The sequence below is a fragment of the Scyliorhinus canicula genome, chromosome 2, assembly GCF_902713615.1.
Source record: "Scyliorhinus canicula chromosome 2, sScyCan1.1, whole genome shotgun sequence".
NCBI lineage: Eukaryota > Metazoa > Chordata > Chondrichthyes > Carcharhiniformes > Scyliorhinidae > Scyliorhinus > Scyliorhinus canicula.
The window spans coordinates 72,392,246-72,416,190 of NC_052147.1; the positions used below are offsets into that span (position 1 = coordinate 72,392,246).

General features: G+C 46.5%; 2 protein-coding genes across 6 annotated transcripts in view; one reads left to right on the forward strand and one right to left on the reverse strand.

The window, feature by feature from the left end:
* Window positions 1-7,284, reverse strand: part of ppp2r3c (protein phosphatase 2, regulatory subunit B'', gamma) — a 30,660-nt gene extending 23,376 nt beyond the window's left edge. Inside the window, exon 1 of one of the 2 annotated variants that reach the window (XM_038780517.1) lies at window positions 7,115-7,284. In XM_038780517.1, coding sequence (XP_038636445.1) covers window positions 7,115-7,199 — 85 coding nt within the window. In that variant the 5' untranslated portion in view covers window positions 7,200-7,284. Of the gene's footprint in view, window positions 1-7,012 lie in introns of both variants that reach the window. The other variant, XM_038780524.1, reaches the window with a different exon arrangement.
* Window positions 7,285-7,328: 44 nt separating this feature from the next.
* LOC119954872 (protein only RNase P catalytic subunit) overlaps window positions 7,329-23,945 on the forward strand; it is a 125,408-nt gene continuing 108,791 nt past the window's right edge. For 2 of the 4 annotated variants that reach the window (XM_038780482.1, XM_038780488.1), the window contains exons 1-2: window positions 7,329-8,530; window positions 9,767-9,814. In XM_038780482.1, the coding sequence (XP_038636410.1) occupies window positions 7,545-8,530; window positions 9,767-9,814 (1,034 nt within the window). In that variant the 5' untranslated portion in view covers window positions 7,329-7,544. The remainder of the gene's footprint in view (window positions 8,531-9,766; window positions 9,815-23,945) is intronic. The other 2 variants (XM_038780497.1, XM_038780508.1) reach the window with 2 other exon arrangements.

The following is a 23,945-nucleotide window of genomic DNA, read 5'->3' on the forward strand; positions in this document are numbered from 1 at the left end:
GCTGCCTTTTGTCGCTTTGAATAATGTTCTTACTTCATGCTGTTATAGAGGTCAAAGATTTTTGTTTCTGTTCATTGTAGCGCCGTTTTTTAATGAAAAGTACATATTTGATTGTTTTTTTCCCTGGGACTGGGCGGGAGGGGAGGGAAGGCCTGAGCAGGGGCCCCCGCACTAGTTAACTCAAGTCGGCTAGGGAGGGGATCGACACAGGGTGGGATTTCTTCGACAGGCAGTGTAGGGAGGGGGATACTGGGAGGGGAGAATGGAGTTCGATGTCAACAATGGATAGGGACGGGTCAGGTTCAATGGGTAGGGCCTGAAATTATGACGATGGTGGATAAGCAGGGGGGGGAGGGGAAGGAGGAGGAGAAAGAGACCCCCTGTTAGGTAGTTACGTGGGACTTCCAGTGGCGGTCATGGAGTAGGAGGTCGCACATTTGGTAGCTCCCTCTTGTAATGAAACTTTTGGACCTTTCTCCTGTTTTTTTGGGAATTTCACTTGATAAATCGGTGGTGAGACAGTGAGAAGAAATCCCCCACCAGTGTATGAAGCAGTGGACTAGAAGTGGCTGTGTAAGGAGACATAGTCAAGCAAGGAAGACGCATGCAGAGCCGGCGGCGCAGGAAAGCATGGCGGAGTCGCAGGATCCTGGTGTGGTGGCACAGTGGTCGACGGTACAGATGGTGAAGTTCTTTGAGGAGAGCTTCACCAAGCTGAAGAAAGATACTCTGGACCCGATTAAAGCATCTACCAGGACTTGGGATTGGAACTGGCCAGAAGGCGAGCCGGATTTACCAGGGCAAAATCGGCCCTCTTCAAGAAGGGGGTGAAGTTCGGCATGTTGTATTCAGAGCCTCTTTGGGTCACGTTTGAGGGCCAGGAACTTTATTTTGAATCACCAGATGAAGTTATGAACTTTATCAAGGACAAAAGGCTAGCAGGGGATTAAGGTCACTGAACCCTGGGGGAAGGCATTGCGATGGCGATTTGGTCAAAATCAACAAAGAACAAAGAAAAGTACAGCACAGGAACAGGCCCTTCGGCCCTCCAAGCAAGTGCCGACCATGCTGCCCATCTAAACTAAAATCTTCTACACTTCCTGGGTCCGTATCCCTCTATTCCCATCCTATTCATGTATTTGTCAAGATGCCCCTTAAATGTCACTATTGTCCCTGCTTCCAGCACCTCCTCTGGCAGCGGGTTCCAGGCACCCACTACCCTCTGTGTATACTCAATGCCCCGGCCAATAAAGGCAAGCAAACCGTATGCCTTCTTGACTACCTTCTCCACCTGTGTTGCCCATTTCAGTGACCTGTACACTTAGATCTCTCTGACTGTCAATACTCTTGAGGGTTCTACCATTCACTGTATATTCTCTACCTGCATTAGATCTTCCAAAATGCATCACCTCACATTTGTCCAGATTAAACTCCATCTGCCATCTGTTCGCCCAAGTCTCCAAACGATCTAAATCCTGCTGTATCCTCTGACAGTCTTCAGCGCTGTCCGCAATTCCACCAACCTTTGTGTCGTCTGCAAACTTACTAATCAGACCAGTTACATTTTCCTCCGTCATTTATATATACTACAAACAGCAACGGTCCCAGCACTGATCCCTGCGGAACATCACTAATCACAACCCTCCAATCAGAAAAGCACCCTTCCATAGCTACTCTCTGCCTTCTATGACCTAGCCAGTTCTGTATCCACCTTGCCAGCTCACCCCTGATCCCGTGTGACTTCACTTTTTGTACTAGTCTGCCATGAGGGACCTTGTCAAAGGCTTTACGGAAGTCCATATAGACAACATCCACTGCCCTACCTGCATCAATCATCTTTGTGACCTCTTCGAAAAACTCTATCAAGTTAGTGAGACACAACCTCCCCTTCACAAAACCATGCTGCCTCTCGCTACTACGTCCATTTGCTTCCAAATGGGAGTAGATCCTGTCTCAAACAATTCTCGCCAGTAATTTCCCGACCACTGACGTAAGCTCACCGGCCTGTAGTTCCCTGGATTATCCTTGCTATTCTCCAGTCCTCCGGGACATCACCTGAAGACACTGAGGATCCAAAGATTACTGTCAAGGCCTCAGCAATTCCTTCTCTAGCCTCCTTCAGTATTCTGGGGTAGATCTCATCAGGCCCTGGGGACTTATCTACCTTAATATTTTTCAAGACGCTCAACACCTCGTCTTTTTGGATCTCAGTGACCCAGGCTATCTACACACCCTTCTCCAGACTCAACATCCACCAATTCCTTCTCTTTGGTGAATACTGATGCAAAGTATTCATTTAGTACCTCGCCCATTTCCTCTGGCTCCACAGAGTGGGCTAACCCTTTCCCTGGCTAACCTCTTGCTTTTTATGTACGTGTAAAAAGCCTTGGGATTTTCCTTAACCCTATTTGCCAATAACTTTTCGTGACCCCTTTTAGCCCTCCTGACTCCTTGCTTAAGTTCTTTCCTACTTTCCTTATATTCCACACAGGCTTTGTCTGTTCCCAACCTTCTAGTCCTGACAAATGCCTCCTTTTTCTTTTTGACGAGGCCTACAATATCTCTCGTTATCCAAGGTTCCCGAAATTTGCCGTATTTATCCTTCTTCCGCACAGGAACATGCCGGTCCTGAATTCCTTTCAACTGGCATTTGAAAGCCTCCCACACGTCAGACGTTGATTTACCTCAAACATCTGCCCCCAATCTAGGTTCTTCAGTTCCCGCCTATTGTTATAATTAGCCTTCCCCCAATTTAGCACATTCACCCTAGGACTACTCTTATCCTTGTCCACCAGCACTTTAAAACTTACTGAATTGTGGTCACTGTTCCCGAAATGCTCCCCTACTGAAACTTCTACCACCTGGCCAGGCTCATTCCCCAATACCAGGTCCAGTACAGCCCCTTCCCTAGTTGATTTGAATATGCAGTGCTCTCTGTAACAAGGGGTTATTTATGTTCGCCTCTTCCTTTTTCCTTTGGTTTTCGTTGTGATGTTTGATCAGCTGCTCAGAAATTTAAGTTAACTCTGTTCCATTGGAAGGAAGTTGGAGGGATTTTTTCTACTGTTTGTTTACTGGGAACTGTGATGCTTTGAATATGTATGTCCAAACCGGGGGGGGGGGGATGGGGAGATAGATGTCTGGTGCCATGGGCGGGTGCTGCCAGGCTGGCTAGGTGAGCTAGCTCACGGAAGCACGGGGGTCAGGTACATTATGTTGGAGGAGGGTGGGGGGGGGCAGGTACATTATGGTGGGGGGAGACCCGGGGGACAGGTACATTATGGTGAGTGGGAAGCAAGTGGTACTCGTGAATGTATATACACTAAACTGGGTTGATATGGAATTTATGAGGCAAGTGTTAGGTAAGATCCTGGACCTGGAGTCACATAATCTAATCAAGGGGGGAGATTTCAATACAGTCATTGATCCAGGAGTGGACCGGTCGAACTCTAGAACGGAGAGGGTGCTAGCTGTAACGAAGGAATTAAAGGGGGTTTATGGAGCAGATGGGGGGAGTAGACCCATGGAGGTTCAGACGGTCAGCAGTGAAGGAGTTTTCTTTTTTTCCCCCATGTCCATAAAGTATATTCTCGGATCGACTTTTTTATCCTGAGCAGGGCTCTGCTGCGGGGGATGGTGGATACCGGGTACTCGGCAATTGCGGTGTTGGATCATGCCCCACATTGGGTGGATCTACGGGTTAGCGTAGAGAGGGCAGCGCCCTTTATGGAGACTGGATGTGGAACTATTAGCAGATGAGGGGGTGTGTGGGTGGTTGAGCAAGTCCATCCAGAAGTATTTGGAAATAAATTATACGTGGGAAGTCTTGGCAGCAAGGTGTGGGAAGCTCTGAAGGCAGTGGTTAGAAGGGAGTTAATTTCGATACGGGCCCATAGAAAAAAGGTGGAATGAGCAGAGAGGCACAGGTTGGTTGGGGAGATACTCCGGGCGGATACGAGATATTCAGAAGTCCCGGACGTGGGGTTACTGAAGGAGCAGCGGAGATGACAGATGGAGTTTGGGCTGTTATCTACAGGGAAGGCAGTGGAACAACTGAGGAAGGCAAGGGGAGCGGTATACGAATATGGGGGAGAGGCAAGCAGAATGTTAGCGCACCAGCTTAGGAAAAGGGAGGCGGCCAGGGAAATAGGGAGAGTAAAGAACAGAGGTGGGAAGGCGGTCCTGGATCCAATTGGGGCGAATGAGGTGTTTAAGGATTTCTACAGTAAATTATACAAGTCGGAACCCCTGGTTGGGGTTGAGGGGATGAGGCAGTTCCTGGGTCAGTTGAGGTTCCCGAGAGTGGAGGAAGAACTCGTGGAAGGGCTGGGAGCCCCAATTGAAATTGAGGAAATAATGGACGGGCTGGAGGGCATGCAGTCAGGCAAGGCCCCGGGGCTGAACGATTCCCAGGTGGAATTCTACAAGAAGTTCTGAGATATTGGGCCCACTGTTGGCGAGGACAATTAATGAGGCAAGGGAGAAGGGAGTCCTTCCCCAACAATGCCACGGGATATAAATTGAATATAGGGAAAAGCGAGATGCTCGCAATTCAGGCGAGGGGGCAGGAGAGGAGACTGGAGAGCTGCCGTTTAGAATGGTAAGAAGGAGCTTTCGCTATCTGGGAATCCAGGTGGCACGGGAATGGGAGATATTGCACAAGTTAAACTTGTAGAACAAATGAAGAAGGACTTTAGGAGATGGGATATGCTCCTACTGTCACTGGCGGGGAGGGTACAGACCGTGTAAATGACGGTCCTCCCCAGATTTCTATTTGTCTTTCAGTGTCTTCCCATCTTTATCCTGAGGGCCTTAACAACAACCATCGGTTTGTATCGGAAGACTGGATGAAGGGTTTCTGAGATGGCAGAGAGTAGGAATTGAGAAGATGGGCGATCTATTTATAGACGGGAGCTGGTTTACCATAGGAGGGGCTGATTTAGCGCAGGGTTAAATAGCTGGCTTTTAAAGCAGACCAAAGCACGGTTCAATTCCTGTAACAGCCTCCCCGAACAGGCGCCAGAATGTGGCGACTAGGGGCTTTTCACAGTAACTTCATTTGAAGCCTACTTGTGACAATAAGCAATTTTCATTTTTCAGAGATAGGGTTTATAATCATCTTGAAAAGAACAAGTTGCTTAGCAATACTCAACACGGTTTTGTGAAGGGTAGGTCATGTCTCACAAACCTTAGAGTTTTTTGAGAAGGTGACCAAACAGGTGGATGAGGGTAAAGCGGTTGATGTGGTGTATATGGATTTCAGTAAGGCGTTTGATAAGGTTCCCCACGGTAGGCTATTGCAAAAAATAAGGAAGTATGGGATTGAAGGTGATTTAGCAGTTTGGATCAGTAATTGGCTAGCTGAAAGAAGACAGAGGGTGGTGGTTGATGGCAAATGTTCATCCTGGAGTTCAGTTACTAGTGGTGTACCGCAAGGATCTGTTTTGGGGCCACTGCTGTTTGTCATTTTTATAAATGACCTGGAAGAGGGTGTAGAAGGATGGGTTAGTAAATTTGCAGATGACACGAAGGTCGGTGGCGTTGTGGATAGTGCTGAAGGATGTTATAGGATACAGAGGGACATAGATAAGCTGCAGAGCTGGGCTGAGAGGTGGCAGATGGAGTTTAATGCGGAAAAGTGTGAGGTGGTTCACTTTGGAAGGAGTAACAGGAATGAAGAGTACTGGGCTAATGGCAAGATTCTTGGTAGTGTAGATGAACAGAGAGATCTCGGCATCCAGGTACATAAATCCCTGAAAGTTGCCACCCAGGTTAATAGGGCTGTTAAGAAGGCATATGGTGTGCTAGCCTTTATCAGTAGGGGGATTGAGTTTCGGAGCCACAAGGTCATGCTGCAGCTGTACATAACTCTGGTGCGGCCGCTCCTGGAGTACTGCGTGCAGTTCTGGTCACCACATTATAGGAAGGATGTGGAAGCTTTGGAAAGGGTTCAGAGGAGATTTACTAGGATGTTGCCTGGTATGGAGGGAAGGTCTTACGAGGAAAGGCTCAGGGACTTGAGGTTGTTTTCGTTAGAGAGGAGAAGGCTGAGAGGTGACTTAATAGAGACATATAAGATAGTCAGAGGGTTAGATAGGGTGGACAGTGAGAGTCTTTTTCCTCGGATGGTGATGACCAACACGAGGGGACATAGCTTTAAATTGAGGGGTGGTAGATATAGAACAGATGTCAGAGGCAGTTTCTTTACTCAGAGAGTAGTAGGGGTGTGGAACGCCCTGCCTGCAACAGTAGTAGACTCGCCAACTTTAAGGGCATTTAAGTGGTCACAGGATAGACATATGGATGAAAATGGAATAGTGTAGGTCAGATAGGCTTCAGATGGTTTCACGGGTCGGCGCAACATTGAGGGCCGAAGGGCCCGTACTGCGCTGTAATGTTCTATGTTCTATTTCATTTTTCCCTAGCTTGAAGGATGTGGAGGAGAAATTTGATCTGCCAGCAGGGAATGGGTTTGATATCTGCAGTTACGGGATTTTCTGAGAAGGCAGGTTCCGGCCTTCCCACTCCTGCCATCACGGGGGATACAGGACAGGGTAGTGGGAGCAAAAGCGTGGCTGGACAGGGTCATATTGGAGGGGTGATAGTGGAGCAGGAGATAAAAGATGCAATTGGGAGGAATCAGTCAGGGAAGATAACAGGGCCAGATCAACTTCCGGTGGAGTATTACAAGAAATTTAAAGGTAAGTTGGCATCACTGATGGTGGGGATGTTTGAGGAGATGATAGGGAAGGGGTGTTGCCACAAACTTTCGGGCAAGCATCGATCTCCGTGTTGCTCAAGAAGTATAAGGATCTGACAGAATGTGGGTCGTGGGCTTAAGTAGGGTGCTCTTTCGGAGGGTCCGTGCAGAATTGATGGGCCAAATGCCCTCCTTCCGCACTGTAGGGATTCTATGATTGAAGTATGTGGCTACTCAATAACAAAAGCTGCCCGTAGCAAAGTGAATCACAAATCAAGTTAGTAACATTGGCAGTTGCAGAATTCCTCTCACATCATCTCCTGCCCAGAAAAAACATTTCCGGCCTGTGACCTTTCATCAGAATCTAGTGTTCATTCCGAATCAGAAGGGGGATTACGCCTTGGGCGCATCTACCTTTCTGAGAGGCCGCAGCCTCCAGCCGACTCTTCAAGGCCTGTTTCCAGTCCGGAGCTGGTGTCTGGGCCTCAGCGGCCGCCATCTTGTCTCCACCGCAGTGCCTCCTCCGTCACACCATTGGCTGCTCTATCTGACCTCTGGCCCCGCCCACCCCCGACAACCAATTCACACGCTCGGTCAGCCTGTTTTCGTCATAAGGAGGCAGGGCCTGGTGACGGTTAACGAGCAGGCGCAGTTCGTCCTTTAACCTGAGGGCATATGTTAGTGCAGTGAAAATGAGCTGGGGTAAAGTTCGCAAGGCTAGTGACCAGGAAGGTGTTGTTGTCGAATGGCAGGCACCCTGTTACTCTCGGTGAAAGTGTGGTGCGGGGCCGATGTTTAGTCGGAAGCTGAGGTGAAAGAGAGCAGCCTCGTTCTGCCACCGCTCATGATGTCGGCTCAGTCCCTCCGCGGAGTTGTCCCCCGGTTGCAGCGTGTCTTTGGGTCTCTGCTCCCACCGCACCAGGGTGCAGCGAGGCTTTCACCCTGCTGCGTTGGCCCAGAGCTGTGCATCGCGTCTAAAGTTTCAATGTCAACTGAGCGCAACCAGAATGATGGAAGCAAGCGGAAAGTCTCAACCGCTAAACCAGAAAGAACTGCTCACCGGGGCAACACCGGCTCTTCATTTTCTTTATTTACAGCCGGGGCAGCCAGAAAAAGAGCAGAGTTCACAAAAGGCCAAATGGGTGACACATTGGGTGATGATGCTCCAGCAGTAACTAAAGTTTCAAAAACGGCAATTCCCATAAAGCCTTTAAGTATAGACGAATGGAAGAAATTGAAAGCAGAAGGGTACAATAAAACACGTTTTGAAGTAAGCATGATGGAAAAACTACTGTCTACTCGTGCTGACGTTGATGTGGCTAAATCACTGTTGGTTTTTGTGACAATGGAAACTGGTACTGTTGAGTATGAACTCCTCCTGAAGTACTTGGCATTGTGTGTCCAGAAACAACAGCTGAGCGAGGTGCTTGATTTGTATGTCATTTTGAACTCCAGATTCAAAGTATTGGACGTTGGAGCTTACAGCCTCTTCATCAGTGGTTTTAGTAAGACAGATCATTGGAGACAGGCCGTGATGTTTTTAGATTCAATCAAAAAAATGATTACTCCATCACCAAGGAATTATGGTGATATCATTATTTCTGCACTTTGGCATAAAGAAGTAGAAACTGCTTGGAGGTTGTTTAAAGAGATGGAAGGCAAAAACTTAAAACCAAATGAGGATACCTTGCTAGCATTTTTTGATTGTGGCAAGTCATTTTGTGATGATCAATATGAAAATAAGATGATGTATATCCTTTCTTACCTGAGAGACAATCAGATTTACCCTGGGGAACAGTTAATGCACAGCATTCATTCATGGTTTGAGAGGTACATATTTAGTTACAATGCCCTTTTTAAAATTTGGTTTGAAGTTTGTTGCTAAATTTTAATATGTATTTGAATGTTAGATCTGTGTCAATGCCGTTTTGGTCCACCTCTCTGTTTGATTGTGATACTTTAGAACCAGTATATGGTGTTTGATCATTTATGAGATCTCTTCTGTGATTTATTGATGCTTTGTGATTGCTATTTAAGTGAAATATTATTTGCCTGGAGTTTATTACTCAAAGCAATAACAAAAAATCAAATTTAAGTCAGTTCATGTGAAATATCCTGTCCATTAATTATTACTGTTGTCTTTTTTACGGTGAGGCACCTATTGGTGTATACTTCTGTTTGCAAACCTTTCAAAATTGGACCAATCACTTGAGTACTGCTGAAGAAAAAGAGACATACTGGTGAAGCTTTTTGTCATGCATTCATCAGGATAGTTTGCAAGAATACCAATAGTAAAGGGAACATATATAATATGTAATAATATTAATTGTTTTCTTGCAAACTGTCCTGATGAGTGCAAGACTAAAAACTTTGCCAACATGTCATTTTTTTTCAACAATACTAATCACTTTGGCCAAGGTAGAATTATCATTATATGCTGGCACTACATTAATTCTTTAAATTAATAGTTTGTTTGCTGCCACTAAACTATTGTGAGGAAGTTATTTTTGTGTGGGATATTAGGAACTTTACCAATCCATTTATGCTAGTCATGTTAGGAACCAATTCAATTCATTTATGCCAGTCGATCAAAAATCATCAAAGTAATATGTTAATGAAGCTGGTAACAATATTCAACAAATCTGGAATGAAATCATCTCCATTTAAACATTTATATTCAACTCAATGTTATTGAGATTGGGAACTACTGTACCTGGTACTAATGTTTTTATATTGATCATCATAAAATGACTTGCCACGATTAAAATGGTTATATTGTGTTTCCATTTGGTCAGCAACAAAGTGCAAAATAAGGCCATCTATGATGCTTGACACGGAGGTCCCAATTTCAACTATATTAGTTGGGATATCAACTTAGCACTCCTGTTGTGATTAGTCACTAGCATTTAAGCAAATATTAGAGCAATGTGAACAAAACATTTTAGCAAATATTAGAGCAATGTGAACAAAACATTTTATGATCGCAGTTTTAGAATAAAAATAACTCTTTTAAGTTTGATTTTTATTTTGTATATTGCTGTTTTACTTGTTACATTTTGATTTCAGCATTCCAGGCAACAGCTGGGAAGGGCATGTAACAACTATATTACACAGGTATGTTTTTGTAGTTGACTATTCAAACTATCCTTTAGATGTTTCATTTAATTAACTAAAGTAGTGTTAATTAATTAGGGGCCTCACGGTAGCATGGTGGTTAGCATCAATGCTTCACAGCTCCAGGGTCCCAGGTTCGATTCCCGGCTGGGTCACTGTCTGTGTGGAGTCTGCACGTCCTCCCCGTGTGTGCGTGGGTTTCCTCCGGGTGCTCCGGTTTCCTCCCACAGTCCAAAGATGTGCGGGTTAGGTGGATTGGCCATGCTAAATTGCCCATAGTGTAAGGTTAATGGGTTGATTGTTGGGTTATAGGTATACGGGTTACGTGGGTTTAAGTAGGGTGATCATTGTTCGGCACAACATCGAGGGCCGAAGGGCCTGTTCTGTGATGTACTGTTCTATGTTCTATTACTCTTGTTAATTTTTATATTTTAGAAAGAACAATTAAAATAAAACTACAACATTTGTGTGTTCTGTAGCGCCCTAACTTTTATTTCTGATCTCAGCTGGGTTGGTAGAGTGAATTCATTGGACCTCCATGCCTGAACTAGAGAATTGAAAATCAGTTGGTTACTTGCCTTAGAGGGGGTGCCCACTACACTGGTTCCTGAGTCAAGGGGATTGTTTTATGAGGAAATCTCACAATCTCAAGAATGAAAGGAAATTTAATTGAAAGGCGTAACATTCCCACAAGTGATTTGTGGGAGTGTTGTACATGCCCCCTAACAGTAGCCACACGGATGGACTGAGTACAAAGGAAGAGATAATGGGAGATCGTCAGGAAGGTGTGGCTATACTCTAGTGGGATTTTACTCTACGTATTGACTGAGAAACACAGATGGGCAAAGTAGCCTAGATGAGGAATTAAGAAAATGTTTTTGAGCGTTTCTTAGAACAGCACACTTTGGGGCCACCAGCGACGAGAGATGAGATCGGATTAATTCATGACGTCATATGGTGGCACAGTGGTTAGCATTGCTGCCTCAGTGACAGGAACCCAGGTTCAATTCCAGCCTTGACTGACTGTGTGGAGTTTGCACGTTCTTCCCCCTGTCTCCATGGGTTTCCTCCAGTTTCCTCCCACAGTCACAAAGATATGCAAGTTAGGTGAATTGGCCATGCTAACATGTCCCTTCGTGTCCAGGGTGTGCAGGTTAGGTTACGTGGTTACAAGGATAGGGTGGGGTGGACAGGGAAGTGGACCTGAATACAGTGATCTTTTGGAGGATCGGTGCAAACTCAATGGGCTGATTGCCTCCTTTTGCGCTGTATGGATTCTATTGTGAAGGCGCCTCGAGGTAGCAGCGATCATAATACAATTTGAATTTTGTATTTGTGTTTGAGGGAGAGTAAAATGGATCCGAGTCTAGTATTTTAAACTTAAATAAGGGCAATTATGAGGGCATGAAAGCAGAGCTGGCAAGTGAACTGGCAAATTAGGTTGGGGACAGGTCAATAGAGTTGCAATAGCAGACATTTATAATCATCTTTATTGTCACTAGTCGGCATACATTAACACTGCAATGAAGTTACTGTGAAAAGCTCCTAGTCGCCACACTACGGCACCTGTTCGGGTACATAGAGGGAGAATTCAGAATGTCCAAATTACTTAACAGCATGTCTTTCGGGACGTCTTTATGAACGTGTGGGAGGAAACCGGAGCACCCAGAGGAAACCCACGCAGACAATGGGAGAATGTGCAGACTTCGCACAGACAGTGACCCAAGCCGGGAATTGAAACTGGGACCCTGACGCTGTGAATCAACAGTGCTAACCACTGTGCTACCGTGCTGTTGCTTCAGTATACCCGAACAGGCGACTGGGGTATTTTACAGTATCTAACGTCATTGCAGTGTTAATGTAAACCTACTTGTGACAATAATAAAGATTATTTAATATTTATTAAGACTGCAGTGGTCACTTCCATCATAACTGTCACTCCGGGCGGCACGATAGCACAGTGGTTAGCATTGCTGCCTACGGCGCTGAGGACCCGGGTTCGAATCCCGGCACTGGGTCACTGTCCGTGTGGAGTTTGCACATTCTCCCCGTGTCTGCGTGGGTTTCACCCCCACAACCCAAAGATGTGCAGGATAGGTAGATTGGCCACTCTAAATTGCCCCTTAATTGGAAAAAATAATTGGGTACTCTAAATTTTAAAAAAAGAAAAAGAAAAAAAAAAAAAAATAACTGTCACTCCCACCAATGTTGCCATGGACATATGTGGGAGGTAGGTCAGTGAGGACCAGGTCTCGTAACTTCCTAATGTTGGTTCTCTCACCACCCTTATGAAAACCAAGTCTGACATCAATGCTTTTTAGGATGAGAATAACCCGGCCCAGTAGTGGGGTTGCGTGTCACTCTCCTAGTGATGCACATTGATATCTAACTATCAGAAAACATTCAGTGCGCTTGCTATTCTCAGTGCTTCTTCCTGGAGGAGTACTAACTAATCTGTAGAGAGAGGGAGTTGCTAGGATGTAATCAGTAGGAGTTTTCCTTGCCCATGTTTGACTTGATAGCATGAGATTTCACAGGGTCTGGATTCAATGTTGGTGACTCCAAAGGACCATTGCTCATGACTGTGCTGCCACTTTGGTGGGACTGTCTTGCTGTTGGGACAGGACATATCTAGGGATGGAGATGGTGTCTTGGACTTTGGCTGCAAGATATGAGTCCATGAGTGACTAAGTCGAGTGGCTACTTGGCTAATCTGTTGGGCAGCGCTCCCAGTTTTGATTAAGTCATAGAATCATAGTATCCATACAGTGCAGAAGGAAGCCATTTGGCTCATCGAGTCTGCACTGACTCTTGGAAAGAGCACGCTACTTAAGCTATATTACACAGTCCTAAGATGTGAGTGACGAGAACTTTGTAGGGTTAACGGGGCTGGATGTGCCTTTGTCATGTCCGCTGCCCTAGTTGAAGCAAGTTGGTCCATCCTTTTTTTTTGTATTTCTTTGTGGAATGTGTGTATCGCTGGCTCGGCCAGCATTTCTCTAATTTCCCTTGAGAAAGTGATGGTGGACTGCTTTCTTGAACTGTGCAGCCCATGTGTTGTATGAACTTTCTCAGTATTGTAAGAAAGAGAGTTCTAAGATTTCGGCCCAGCAACAGTGAAGGAACAACAATATAGTTCCAAGTCAGGATGGTGTGTGGCTAGGAGGGGAACTGGCAGATGGTGTTGTATCCTATGCATCTGCTGCCCTTGTCCTTCCAGTGATAGAGGTGGTTTAGGAAGATGCTATTGAAGGAAATTTGGTGAGTTGCAATGCCTCTTAGTACACACTGCTGCCATTGTGCATTGGTGGTGGAGAAAGTGAATGTTTAAGGTGGCAGAAGGGTTGTCAGTCAATTGGACTGCTTTGCTCTGGATAGGTCAAGCTTTTTTTAAAAATTAAAAATATTTTTAATTTTTCCAGTTACGGGGCAATTTAGAGTGACCAATCCACCTATCTGCACATCTTTTGGGTGGTGGGTCTGAGACCCACGCAGACACAGGAGAATGTGCAAACTCCATACACGGTGAGGCAGCAGTACTAACCACTGCACCACCGTGCCGCCCCGATGTTTCAAGCTTCTTGAGTGTTGCTGGAGCTGCACTCATCCAGGCAAGTGAAGAGTATTCCACCACTCTCCTCACTTGTGCCTTGATGGTGAATAGGCTTTGGGAAGTCAGGATCTGAACAATTGTGAATGGTGTTGAACATTGTACAATCATCAGCGAACATCCCCACTTCGGACCTTGGGGAGGGAAGGTACTTAATGAATCAGCCGAGAATGGTCGGGCCTTGGACACCTGCCTCAGGAAGTCCTGCAACAATTTTGGGACTGAGGTGATTGATACCTAATACCCACCGCCATCTTCCTTTGTGCTAGGCATGGCTCCAACCCGGGGAGAGTTTATCCCCTGATTCTCATTGATTTCCGTTTTGCTTGGACTTCATGATGCCACAACTGCCTTGATGTCAAGGGCAGTCACTCACTCATCACCTCAGCTTTTTTTTCTATGTTTGGACCATGGTTGTTAGGAGCTGAGTGGCCATAGCAGAACCCAAACTAGGTGACCAAGTCATATTTTTGCTGCTTGATGGCACTGTCAGTGGCACCTTCCATCACTTTGCTGGTGTTCAGGAGTAGACTGATGGGGTGTTAGTTGGTTGTGTTGAATTTGCCCTACTTTGTGAGGACAGTACGTAACTTGGACAGATTTCCACATTGCCAGGTCAATGCCAGTATTGGAGCTGGACAGGAACAACTCTGCTAGGGGTGCAGCTAACTCTGGAGTACCTTCTCAGTACTGTTGCTGGAATGTTGTCATGGCCCATAGCCATTCCTGTATTTTGGCTTTGATTTGATTTTACTGTCACGTGTACTGAAGTGCAGTGAAAAGTACTTTTCCGCGGCCAAGGGAACGTACACAGTATATACATAGTAGACAAAAAAGAATAATCGACAGAGTACCTTGACAAATGGTACACTGACAAATAGTGATTGGTTACAATGCAGAACAAGGGGCCAAACAAAGCAAATATATGAGCAAGAGCAGCAAAGGGCATCATGAATAGTGTTCTTACAGGGAACCGATCAGTCCGAGGGAGAGCCATTGAGTCTCGGAGCTGTGGGGAAGAAGCTGTTCCTATGTCTGGATGTGAGGGTCTTCAGACTTCTGTATCTTCTGCCTGATGGAAGGATCTGGAAGAAGGCAAAGCCTGGGTGGAAGGGCGTCTCTGATAATGCTGCCTGCCTTCCTGAGGCAGCGGGAGGTGTATACAGAATCAATGTTGGGATGGCAAGCTTGTGTGATGCGTTTGGCTGTGTTCACCACACTCTGCAGTTTCTTGCAATCTTGGGCCAAGCAGTTGCCATACCCAGCTGTGATACAGCTGGAGAAGTTTGAGAGTCTATGCAGACATGTAGAATTTTTTAAACTTCCATAGGAAGTAGAGAAGTTGTTGGGCATTCTTGACTTGCATCAATGTGAGTGGACCAGGACAGACTGTTGGTGATAGTGACCCCCAAGATCACCATTGACCATCTTCACTTCGGAGCCATTGATGCAGACGGGGGTGTGCGTCATGCTACGCTTCCTGGAATCATGATCAGTTCCTTGGTCTTTCTGACATTTAGGGACAGGTTGTTTTCGGTACACCATGCAACGAAGTGATCCATCTCCCTTCCTTCTGTAGTCTGATTCGTGTTGTTTGAGAAACGACCCACCAGAGTTGTATCATCCGCAAACTTATTTTTGAGTTGGAGTTAAATTTTGCCACACAGTCATGATAGATGAGCTGCAATGGATCGAGGTGTGTTGAAGAGGCCTGCGAATACCCTCACCAGCTGGTCTGCGCAGTGACCTGAGTGCTCCCTCAGGGACTCCGTCGGGGCCCATCGCTTTCTGCGGGTTCACTTTCAAGAAGGCAGCTCTTGCCTCTAAAGCTGTAATAGTGGGTATGGGTATGTTTAGGGCTATTGGGGTGGGTGGCACTGGTGTATTGGCTGACTGTTCAAAGTGGGCACAGAACCTGTTCAGTTCATCGGGGAGGGATGCTCCAAATCCAGATATTCCACCTGGCCTTCCTTTTGTAGCCTGTGATCTCGTGTAAGCCCTGCCATAGATGTTGTGGGTTTCTGTCGTTGGCCTGGGACTCTAGTTTGATGTGGTATTGTCTTTTTGCGTTCCTGACGGCATTCCGTAAGCCATACCCGGATTTATTATTTAGGTCAGGGTCATCAGACCTGAACGCCTCAGTCCGGAATTTTAGCAGGGAGTGGACCCTTTGGTTGAGCCAGGGTTTCTGATTGGGGAAACACCCATATTGTCGTCTTTGGTAGACCGTCCTCGACACACTTACTGATGAAGTCTGTGACGGTGGTTGTGTACTCGTCCAGGTTAGCTGCCGCGGCCTTGAATATGGAACCAGTCCACAGACTCCAAGCAGTCACGGAGGATGTCCTCTGATGCCTCGGACCAGCACTGCACAGTTTTCTTGACTGGCTCAGTATGCTTGAGTTGCTGTTGGTAAGTTGGAAGTGGGAGTACCGACTTCTGGTCGGATTTACCAAAGTGTGGTCGGGGAATGGAGCAGTCGGCACCTTTTGATGCTCGTGTGGCAGTGGTCCTCTGGTGGGGCAGGATATATTGATGGAGTTTGGGTAGAACCTTCCTGAGGTTAGCCTGGTTGATGTCTCCATATTGACTGTCAGGGCTTCAGGGTGATTTCTTTCTTGATTGTTGTTGATGGAGTGTAGTTCGTCAAGTGCTTTCTTCACTTCTGCCTGGGGTGGGATGTAAACTGCTGTGATGAGTACAGAGGTGAATTCACTTGGGAGATAGAAAGGGCGACACTTCACTGTTATGTTATTTGAGTAACATAAGTCGCTACTAACCGTAGACACTGTTGAAAGATACTCCAGTCCTCGAAGTAAGTTGAAATTATTTATTTAGTAACGACAAAGCTAGTAGTTGAGTTCGACACTCTGCTGATCTAATTCTAGTAACACAGTAAACGTGACTAGCTGTACAAACTGTATCTTAGCCACATGTGGTGGCGTGATTGAGATCTATGCTACACTCCTGTTGTTCCTCTAGTCTCTGCTGGAGGAGTGAGGCGGAGAGCCTGTGTGTGTTGTGTTTGATAGTGGTAGTGTAATGCCCTCTAGTGGTGATGCCACAGCTGAGTGTTCTGATTACCCATTGGTTACATATGTAGTTCTGATTCACCATTGGTTACATGACTACATATCATTACAACGGTCAGGTATACTAGGTCTGGGGAGCAGTGGCACGCTAGGGACAGCACATCCAAGCCCCACTGTAGTAATCCACGGGAGGCAGGAGTTCTGTCACCACACCAATATTTATTTACAATAACGATATTACAGGAGCAGCTACAAACAGTGCTGCTAGCAGTCCAGTCAATTTAAGACTGCTCACAAAGCCTACACAGGTGATTATATGGGCCCCCTCAATGAGCTATCATTGAAGGAGCTCATACTCCAATTGGCCAACCAATAAAGCCAATTGGAGTTCATTACACCCCCCCCCCCCCCGGGTTGTGGAATGCGGTGTGGTCCTGTAATCAAACAGCCAGCGGGAGAGCTTTGTGTCTATTGACGCTGCCGGCTGCTTCTCGAGTTCCGCTTTAAGTGTTCCTGCCAGCTGGCATTCCTCTGAGCTTCTTCCTGCTCCTCATGTCTGGGTCTGTCACCTCTGTGTCGTCCTCCGGGTCGTTCTCCGAAGTGGGCGGGGTGTACCTTTATAGGTGCCCGTCTTTTCCTTGACAACCTCCTTGGAAGTTGTCTTCCTCCTCCTCGGGGAGAGGTGTCGCGGCGGCCTCGTCGAGTGTGTCCATCTCCAACTCTGATGACTGGGTCTGGAGAAATTGCTCGGGGCTGGGTATCCTTTCCATCTGGGCTATCCCAGCTTGAGGCGGTCCTGCTTCGCCTGCCTCCAGGTGTGGTTCCGCTGCCCTTATTTGGTCTAGGTGTTTCTTCAGCACCTTACCTCCTATTGAAACCTCATAGGATATGGGCCCTGTTTGGGACTCTACCGTGCCTTTGACCCACGTTGGTCCATTCCCATAATTCTTGACCCAAACCGGTGCCACCACCTGGACATGTCTCTGCTGTTGACTATTATCATGCCCCCTGTGTTGGGCCTCCTGTTGTTTCTCCACTTTCCCCGTTAAATTTGGGAAAAGGAGACTCAGCCTCGTTCGCAGCCGCCTTCCCATTAAGAGTTCAGCTGGCGGTATGCCCGTTGTGGAATGCGGTGCGGTCCTGTAATCAAACAGCCAGCGGGAGAGCTTTGTGTCTATTGACGCTGCCGGCTGCTTCTCGAGTTCCGCTTTAAATGTCTGGACCGCTCTCTCTGCCAGGCCGTTGGTTGCTGGATGGTAAGGGGCTGTTTTGATGTGACGGACTCAGTTTTCCTTCAGGAATTTTCCAAATTCCCCACTTGTGAATGCCATTCCGTTGTCCGACACCAATACCTCCGGAAGTCCATGTGTTGCAAACGAGGCCCTGAGCTTTTCAATTGTCGATGCTGTGCTTGCCGTGTTTACCCGGTGGACGTCCAACCATTTGGAGTGGCCGTCCACTTTCACCAAAAACATTGAGCCCATGAAAAGGCAGGCGTGGTCAATATGCAGGCGGGTCCACTGTCTGCCTGGCCATTCCCACGGGTGCAATGGCGCCGCTGGTGGCACTCTTTGCCCCTGTTGGCACTCCTGGCACCGACGTGCCACGGCTGCTATGTCTGTGTCCAAACCTGGCCACCAAACGTAGCTTCGAGCTAGCATCTTCATTTTAGACACCCCTAGGTGTCAGTGATGTAACTCAGTTAAGATTGCCTGACGGCCCTGAGCTGGGACGATTACCCGGGCTCCCCATAATAGGATACCGTCTTCTACGGTTATTTGGTCCCTTCTGCTCCAGTGTGGGTGCATCTGGGGCTCCACTGGTCTTTCCAGTTCCCCTGTTAGCAGTAAATGCTTCATCTTGGCTAAATCTGGGTCTTTTTGCGCCCACAACCGAATATGTTGTGCGTCTACTGGTAGGGTGTCCAAAAAATTTAGAGTCATTACTGTCTCCTCTACTTTTGGTATTTGCGGCGGAGTGTCCGGGAGGGGAAGTCTGCTCAAAGCATCTGCATGTGCTACTCGCGTTCCCGGTCTGTGCTCCAGAACGTATCTATATGCCGCCAGTAGCAACGCCCAGCGTTGGATTCTAGCTGATGCAATCGGGGGTATTGACTTGTCGTCTTTTAATAACCCTAATAATGGCTTATGGTCCGTCACTATGGTGAATTTCCGCCCGTACAGATACTGGTGAAATTTTTTTACTGCGAATATCACCGCCAGTCCTTCCTTCTCGATTTGGGCGTACTTCCTCTCTGCCATCGCCAAGGTCCTCGAAGCATAGGCTATTGGCCATTCTTCCCCATTCCTTCCTCTATGGGCTAAGACGGCTCCTACCCCGTAGGGGGATGCATCACAAGTGTCCACCAACTCCTTCCTTGGGTCATAATGCTCTAGGACATTTTCGGATGACAGCTGTTCCTTTATGTCCCTAAATGCTCGGTTTTGGCGGGTGGACCATTTCTATTCTTGCCCCTTTTTTAGTAGCTGGTGGAGGGGTTCTAGGATGGACGCCCTATTTTCAATAAATTTTCCATAATAGGTTACCAACCCTAGAAATGATCGTAACTCCTGGACCGTGGTGGGAGCTGGGGCTTCTTTTATTGCCCTTACTCTGTCTTCTAGTGGATGTAAGCCTGACTCGTCTACTTTATATCCCAGGTACGTCACTTGTGGGGCCAGAAAAACAAATTTTTCCCTTTTTAGCCGTACGCCTGCCTTTGCGAAACGCCTGAGCACGTCCTCCAGGTTCCTTAAGTGTTCCCTGTTTGTCCTACCCGTGATTAAGACATCGTCCAAATAAATCGCCACCTGCGGTAGTCCCTGCAGAATATTTTCCATCGTACGCTGGAATATAGCGCAGGCTGATGACACTCTAAAAGGTAGCCTAGTATAACGAAAAAGGCCCTTCAGGGTGTTGATCGTAGCGAACTTCTGGGAGCCCTTGTCCAGTTTTAACTGCAGGTAGGCGTGGCTCATGTCTAGTTTCGTGAACAAAAGCCCACCTGCCAATTTGGCATATAGGTCGCCTATTTTCGGGATTGGGTATTTGTCCAGCAGTGCGAATTTGTTTACTGTCTGTTTGAAATCTCCACAGAAACGTATCGAGCCGTCTGGCTTCAAAATTAGTACCACCGGCGCTGCCCATTCCGAAAACTGTACTGGTCTGATAATGCCGTTGCGCCGTAACCTTTTCTATTTCGTCATCTACTTTCTTCCTTAATGCAAAAGGTACCGGCCTGGCCTTACAAAATTTCGGAAGGGCTTCTGGGTCCACGTGCAAAGTTGCTTTGGCGCCTATGATTTCCCCCAAACCTTCCTGGAAGACCTCCGGGTATTTTTGGAGTACTCCACTCAACTGCCCGCTTCCACTCTGGAACATTTTCATCCAATCTAATTTTAGGTCTTTCAGCCAGTTCCGTCCAATTAAGCTCGGTCCGGAGCCCTCTACTATCGTCAACGGTAATCTGAGCAATTGTTTCTCATATTCCACAGTTACGTGAGTCGTGCCTAGAACTTCTAGGGGTTCCCCCGTGTAGGTTTTAAGTTTCGTCGATGTTTTTGTTAGGGTTAGTGGCTGGAGTCCATCTTTGATTTTTCTAAATGCTGCCACTCCCATTACTGATACGGGCGCACCCGTGTCTATTTCCCTTATTGTCGGCCGCCCGTTCACCCGTGGGGTAATCCTAATGGGTTCTGCTTTCTTTGTTGTAATATTATATAATTGTTCCCCTTCGGAGGAGGATGGGGCGTCTAGGTTGTGTACTTCCCTGCGACCCCACCTGCTATTCCTCTTTTGCCACCTCCTTCTAGGGTTTCTGTCGTTGTTACCCCACTCTGTCTGGTGCCAGAAACGGTCCTTCTCTGTTGGGGGAGCCTCAGCCGGTACTTCCGTCTGTCTCCAGTTAGTCCTGGCAGACTTGGGGGCAGTTCTGGGATTTTCCTTTTTCCCTCTATTCCTCAGATTTTTCCTGAGAGCGGCTATCTGGTAGCAGGACCTGTTGTGGTAGTCCCTCTCACAGGTATCGGCCTCCATTGGCGTGCCCTGTAGTTCCTGCGCCCCACTTGCTGCCTTTTCTAGGGACAGTGCGAGCTGTAACGCCTGCCTGCAGTCTAGCTCCGTTTCCGCCAACAGGCGTTTCTGTATTGTGAGGTTGTTTATACCACACATTAACCGGTCCCGAAGCATTTCATTTAGCGTCGGGCCGAACTCACATTTTTCCACCAGCCTTCTCAGGCGGGTCAAGAAATTCGTGACTGACTCCCTGTCTTCCCGCTTCGCTGTGTAGAATCTGTACCTACGCAAAATGAGGGGTGGTTTTGGGTCGTAGTGCTCTTTCACCAATTCCGTTACTTCTTGGAAAGTTTTCGTGTCCGGCGCATCGGGATAAGTCAGACTACGTATAATGGCGAAAGCGGAGGGTCCGCACGCCGACAGCAGGATTAGCCGTCTCCTTTCGTCCGTCAGTATATCATTTGCCCGGAAGAAGTAACACATTCTCTCCACATACTGGGACCAGTCCTCAATAGCCGGGTCGAATGCCTCTAACCTCCCAAAAAACGGCATTTTTAAAATGGCAAGGCTTACCCTCCGAGTGCGGTAGCTGGTCTCCGCAAAATTCGTAGTTTACCTCGTCGCCACTGTAGTAATCCACGGGAGGCAGGAGTTCCGTCACCACACCAATATTTATTTACAATAACGATATTACAGGAGCAGCTACAAACAGTGCTGCTAGCAGTCCAGTCAACTTAAGACTGCTCACAAAGCCTACACAGGTGATTATATGGGCCCCCTCAATGAGCTATCATTGAAGGAGCTCATACTCCAATTGGCCAACCAATAAAGCCAATTGGCGTTCATTACAGCCACTGTATCTTTAACTTCAGACATTTCTTGATGTCACGTGGAATGAGTTGGCTGATGATTGGCAACCATGATGCTGGGGACTTCAGGAGAAGGTCGAGATGGATCATCCACTCGGCACTTCTGGTTGAAGATGGCTGCAAATATATTTACAGGATGTGGGTGTTGCTTGTTATGCCAGAATTTATTGATCATCCCTAGTTGCCATTCCGAAGGTGGTGGTGAGCTATATTCCTGATCCGGTGCAGTCCCTCCAGGTGCACCCACAGTGCTGTTAGAAAGGGAATTCCAGGATTTAGATCCAGCTATAGTGCTTCGCTTTGTCTTTTTCACTGATGTGCTTGGTTTCCCCATCATTGAGGGTGGGGACATTTGTGGAACTTTTCCCTCCCACTTAATGTTTAATTATGCACCATCATTCATGACTGGATGTGGCAGGACTGCAAAGCTTGGTTTCTGATCTGTTGGTTGTGTGATGCTGGGATCAGTCTATCGCAGGGGTGGGCAAACTTTTCCGTGCAAGGGCCACATTCAGAAATTCACAATTCACAAAGGGCCGCATAGTACATTAAGTAAAATAATTACTTCACCCGGTTATGATTCTGGGCGCCTCATATAGAACATAGAACAGCACAGAACAGGCCCTTCGGCCCTCGACGTTGTGCCGAGCAATGATCACCCTACTCAAGTCAACGTATCCACCCTATACCAGTAAGTAACCCAACAGCCCCCCCATTAACCTTAAAAAAAATTTAAAAAAAAAAAAAAAAAAATTTTTTTACAAAATTTTTTTTTTTTAATGACTTGGTGGGCCGCAGAAATACCTTTGGCGGGCCGCATGCGGCCCGCGGGCCGTAGTTTGCCCACCCCTGGTCTATCGTATGCTGCTTCTGCTGTTTCGGATGCAATAGTCCTGTATCGTAGCTTCACTAGGTTGGTACCTCATTTTTAAGTATGCCTGGCACTGCTACCGGCATATCCTCCTGCACTCTTCGTTGAACCAGGGCTGATGCCCCAGTTTGATGATCATGGTATGGGGGATATGCTGGGCCATGAGGTTACAGATTGTGGTTGTATATTATTCTGCTGCTACTGATGGCCCACAGTTCCTCATGAATGCCCAGTTTTTGAGTTCTGTTCAGAATCTAGCCCATTTAACACCATAATCATGCCACACAACATGGAGGGTATCCTCAGTGTGAAGACAGGATATTGCCTCCACAAGGACTTTGCGGTGGTCACTCCTCCCAATACAGTTTTCTTAAATTGATTATTTGATACATTTGTGTGGCTTGCTAAGCCATTTTAGAGGGCAGTTAAGAGTCAACCACATTGGTGTGAGTTAGGAGTCACTTGTACATCAGATCGAATAAGGACAGCAGGCCTACTTCCCTAAAGAATATTGGTGAACCAGATGAGTTCATACAACATTCTAATAATTTGATGGTTACCATTGCTGATACTGGCTTTTTATTCTTGATGTTTTTTTAAATTTAAAAACTAAATTGAAATTACCCAACTGCTGCAGTTGTATTTAAAATCATGTCTCCAGATCATTAGTCAAAGCATTTAAATTGCTCATCCAATAACATGACCACTATACCATCATCTAAGGATAAGGTGTAAGCCAGGACTGAAATTAGGAGAAATGTCTTCATTCAGAGGGTTGTGAATCTTTGGAGTTCTGTACCCTGGGGGTTGTAGATTCAGTCATTGAGTATATTCAAGACTGACATCAATAGAGTTTGGACTTTCAAGGAAACCAAGGGATATGGGAGTTGGGCAGGAAAGGAGTTGAGGTTGAAGATCAACTTATCGATCTTGTGATCTTATTGAAAAGTGGAGCGGGCTTGAGGAACTAGATGGCCTTCTCTTGCTCGTATTTCTTAATATTCATCAAAATCTTGTACTTTTGTGTCATTTTATTACTTTAATTTTAATTCAAGTACAAGTCGGAATTGTGGATATTATAAATTAAGTATTTACTAGGATCTTTTTCTCGTGTATCCTGAACAATGAAATACCTTTTAAAATCCTTCATTCTGAGTTTTTTCACTGGAAAAAGAAAGAGCTCATAGTTTTTCTAATGGGTCATTGGTTTAGTAACTAATTTATTTCAGTTTCTTAAGTTTGCAAATGGCTTCTGTTGGCACCTTTTAGGTATAGAATTGAGTGATTATGGTTACAAAAGAATTGCACCTAAAGCCCAACTTTAAATTCAAATTTCCTTTGCATGTAAAGCTGCAAATCTGAGGAATTTGCATAGTTCACAATGACACCAACTCTCCAAATGGTCCTCAAGGAGTAAATGTAATGTATCTGTGGCTAGAGCAATCCTTTTTTTAAAAAGTTATTTAAATTTTACAATTAAACATCTAAAACGCCATAACATTTACAAAATAAAATAAAACAAACTCCCACCCACTCCAGCAATTGGTGGCAACCAGCTCCCCAAAATGCAATGCATTTTTCACCCCCCTCAGAGCAAATTTCACCACCTCCAAATACAAGAATTCCATTATATCCCCAGCCGTACCGAGGCAGAGTGGAGAAGCTGACCTCCACCCCAACAGGACCCGCCTGCGAGCGATCAATAAGGCGAAGGCTAAAACATCACCCGCTCCCG